Source organism: Rhinolophus hipposideros (genome assembly GCF_964194185.1).
Source record: "Rhinolophus hipposideros genome assembly, chromosome: X".
Taxonomy (NCBI): domain Eukaryota; kingdom Metazoa; phylum Chordata; class Mammalia; order Chiroptera; family Rhinolophidae; genus Rhinolophus; species Rhinolophus hipposideros.
The window spans coordinates 10181469-10185602 of NC_138046.1; the positions used below are offsets into that span (position 1 = coordinate 10181469).

Sequence of the window (4134 nt, forward strand, 5' to 3'; positions counted from 1 at the left end):
GGTGAGGACCTTGGTCTGAACGGACGACGTCAGGTTATCCCAGGGACCACGTCTTGTCTACAGTGAGAGGAGTCCCAGATCCTGCCAAGAATCAAGGTGAGGATCCTATGGGAGGCGTGAGCTTACTCAAATCCCCAGAACAACGGGGTCCCCATAGAAATCTGCCTACTCTGTCTGTCAGCCCTGGAAATACGTAGACATTCTGTTAGGCTGAGCCCCTCATTTCCAGATTGGTCTGTGTCCTCATGTCACAGTGCAGAGGAAGGCCAGGCAGTGCTGGGAGTTAAGGTGAGGTGTCCACCCTGAAAATGTACCCAGTGGCTCCCTGACCCCGGAAAAAGGGACCCCACAATACCTAAATTTACCCCACCATACTGTCAGCCCCAGAACCCTGGGCTGTGCCAGCTGCACCCTGAGGTACCATCTGTCTTGCTCCTTCAGGTTCTTTTAGAGGAGATGACACCCCAAAGAAGAAACCCCTGTGAGGCCTGTGTGCACCCCTAAAGAGGAGACCTTGTTAGTTGCCTTGGTCAGAGCCACCTAGAGCGTTTCTCAGCTGAGGCCGCGAACACTCCCTCTCTCCCCAGGTGTGGGTCCCCATCACCCACACTCTTTTTGCCTTCTGACAGGACTCATCATGCCTCACCGTCAGATGAATGAGCTCCGCAAGCTTGGGGAAGACCATCAGGAGCCAAGACAGTACCAGAACCTGTTGGAGGCGGAGGTGTTCTGGGCTATGGAAGAGGATGTCGCATCAGTTGCCTCCTCCTCATCTTCTTCCCCCTCTGTTGTGTTCCCCGACAGTCCAGAGGAGGTGGCTGCCGCTGTGGTACCTTGTCCCCCTCAGAGCCCACCAGGCGCCTGTCCCTTCCCTCAGGCCATGGGGGCTCCTCCATTGAGCGAAATCCAGGGGGCAGGGTCCAGCAGACAAGATGAGGAGCAGCAAAGCACCACGGAGGACCTGGAAGATGATGAGTCCTCTCTCAAATGGGCAGTGCATTTGAAGATGTCCGAATTGGTGAAGTTCCTGCTCCAGAAGTACCGTGCAAAGGAGCTGACCACAAAGGCGGAAATGCTGAGCAGTGTCATCAAAGAGCACGAGGACCACTTCACTGAGATCCTCCGTCAAGCTTCGCTGTGCATGCAGAGGGTCTTTGGCATTGATGTGAAGGAAGTGGACCCCAGCGACAGCTCCTATGTCCTGGTCAACTCGCTGGGTCTCACCTATGATGGGATGGGGAGCGATGGGCGTCGCATGCCCAAGAACGGCCTCCTGGTCATGCTCCTCTTTGTGATTCTCATGGAGGGAGACAGCATCCCTGAGGAGAAAGTGTGGGAAGCACTGAATGATATGGAGGTGCATGATGGGGTGGAGCATTCCATCTATGGGGAGCCCAGGGAGCTGATCACCAAGGTCTGGGTTCAGGAACAGTATGTGGAGTATCGGCAGGTGGCCAACAGTGATCCTGCTCGTTATGAGTTCCTGTGGGGCCCCAGGGCCCACGCTGAAACCACCAAGTTGAAAGTCCTTCAGTTTTTGTTCAGGGTCAGTAGCATGGATACCAGGCCCATCCCATTCCAGTCCGAAGAGGCGGAGAACTCTGAGGAAGAGAGGGCCTGAGCCACACTTGGATCCAGGCACATTTCAGGCCCACGTCCAGTACCTTCTCATGCTGCGCACAAAGTGAGGTCCATTCTTCACTCTGTGTTTGAGTAGAGAGCCCTCAGCGTTCTCGGTAGTGAGGGCCAGGGCAAGTTGGGGAACATGCGTGTAATGTTTTTGGGCTTCTGTGATGATTTAGAAATTGATCTATTTTCCTTTAGCGATTTCTCAAATGTTGTTCCTTTTAATAGAAGGTTTAATAAGCTTCATCATCTATGTCTGTGAATAATTTTCATCATACATTTATTTGTACTAAGGAGTTGAAGAGTAAGAGTTGTGCTATTGTGTAACACAAATTGGGACCCCTTCCATCCTAGTCTGTGATCCCGAACTGGATCCCATGGCATTGGAGCAGGATTTCCTTGGAAATGTGAAAGAACTTAGCAGTACAATCGAATGGGTCATGAAATAGAGAAATAAAAGTAAAAGGCTGTTCTGCTTGTTATCTCTTCTCATCTGTTCTATGAAATAAATTATCTATTCATACCTTGAAGTACTTGGTTCATTCACAAAAATTAGAGAGATTTCATCTGAATAAGAACGACCCCCCGCTCAGTGGCTCATTTCTATCCCCTGAGGTTCGCTGAGCCTCTGTCCTCTGGATGGCCCTGTGTTAGTAATAGGGACACTAGGATCAGCAGGACACACCCACACATAGAATGATAGGGTGGGAACCCCAGTCCTATGAGGAAGGTGGTGAGGGGTCCCCTCATCCTAGAGAACAAGTGAAAGAAGGGGAGAGGCGGTGGGGCTCCAGGGGAGAGCACTCCAGTGTAAAACGCCCGAGCCAGGGCCCTTTGGGGGCTTTGGGAAACTGGTTCCCTGTGTGGGAGATGATTGTGATGAAGCTGGTGGTGGAAGCGGCCAGAGTGGGTAGATGGTGTGCCTTGGGCGCGAGAGGAAAACCTGGAAAGAGAACTTCACTTAACAGTTATTTGGGGGATAGTGGATAAACCAGAGAGCAATCCCCACCTGGGGCAGATGGGGAAGGGTGTCCCACACGCTTTTTCCAGTGCAGGTGAATACAGGGTACAAACTGGATGTTTCACACCCGTCACCTGCATGGATTTCTGCAGAAATACAGTCATGTTCCTTTGATGTGATGCCCAGAAGCCTCTAGACTGACACTTTTTTCCCTGGCCATGGAACACCAGCCACAATGCATTAAAGAGGATATTTTAATTACATTATCTTGGGTGTAATTTGTACAACTCTAAGCAAGGGCTAGATGTTGGTGAGGGTGCTTGAAGGAAAATGGTGTTTTAGGTGTAAGAACTTCTGGGAGAGAGGGAAAAGGTTGGTCTTTGATTCAAATTCTAGGAGCTTTGAGTTATATCCTGCTGGGAAAGACTCCGCCACACTTAAATAATAGGTCCTCAAGGAAGGAAATTGTCCTGAGTTTTATTTGTGAAGCAGTATTTTTGGCTAATTTAATATTCTGTATAAATTAGCATTGCATAATCTCTGAGATCTGAGAAAGAACCAAACAAAAACGAAATTTTCCAGAGTAGAGAGCAGTAGGGCGTGAGGGTAATATAATACTAGACATCACTGCCACTCACCAAAGTTGCAATGTACACCAGGCACTGTGCAGTCGCTTTACAAACACTCCATACTCTCCTGCAGTCCTACAGGACCGGGCTCATCAGACCCACTTCCTTCACAGATGAAGAACCTGATGCTCACAGGCCTGGTAATTTTCTCAAGATCATGTGACTAGTAAGTGACACGGCGGAGACGGACCCCTGGCCTGAATTCATCTAGAGTCTATGCTGTTCCCACCCATTCCAGTCTGTGGCCGATCTTCTACCTCACAGTTCATTTCTTTTCCCAGTACTATGCATGACTTCTCTCAGGCGACACAGTAGTACTCTGAGGCCCAGGTGGTAAAAGCAGGCCTAAGGAAGGAAGGTGACAGTGAGGATCAAACACATGTTGGGGATTGTGTGAGGTTTGTTGAGGGCTAACTCTGCCAGGTGCCGGCGTTTCTGCCCAGTGCCAGCACTTTCCCACATGCCAGCACCCTTCCACTGGGCTTCCCCTGTGTGCCTTCCTGTCCAACTCCTGAACTCGGCCTGCTGACATGCTCCTCACTGCTGCCTCCTCTGAAGGCAGCACAGAACCTGCTGCCCTCATCCCGACAGAGAGCCCCCCTATTTCCTGCACAAGTCCCCTGCTCTCCCATAGCTCACTGTGGATCCGGTGTGATAAGCCCAGCCTCTGAGTGGAATGTGTGTCGTTGGTCGAGCCTGTTTAGATACCTGGTCATCCCTCCCTGGGAGTCTTCAACACACTCTGTTTTCCCAGTGGGTTGTGAGTGGAGTCTGATTGTGCCTATCATCTGCTGGGCCTTGAGATATAACCCTGACTTACACACAGGACTTTTGAAGCCACCCTGGTGTTTGCAGTCGGACTTCAATGGGCTTGTTATTTAAAGCTTGGAGTTGAACACATACCTAGATGAAAGAGCT

General features: G+C 50.6%; 1 protein-coding gene across 1 annotated transcript; it reads left to right on the forward strand.

Moving 5' to 3' along the window:
• Positions 1-637: 637 nt before the first annotated feature.
• On the forward strand, positions 638-1621 carry LOC308494523 (melanoma-associated antigen 10-like; the record flags this gene model as incomplete). The annotated part of the gene is made up of 1 exon (XM_081042293.1): positions 638-1621. One exon carries the CDS (start codon positions 638-640, stop codon positions 1619-1621), a length of 984 nt encoding a protein of 327 aa, XP_080898419.1.
• Positions 1622-4134: the final 2513 nt, after the last annotated feature.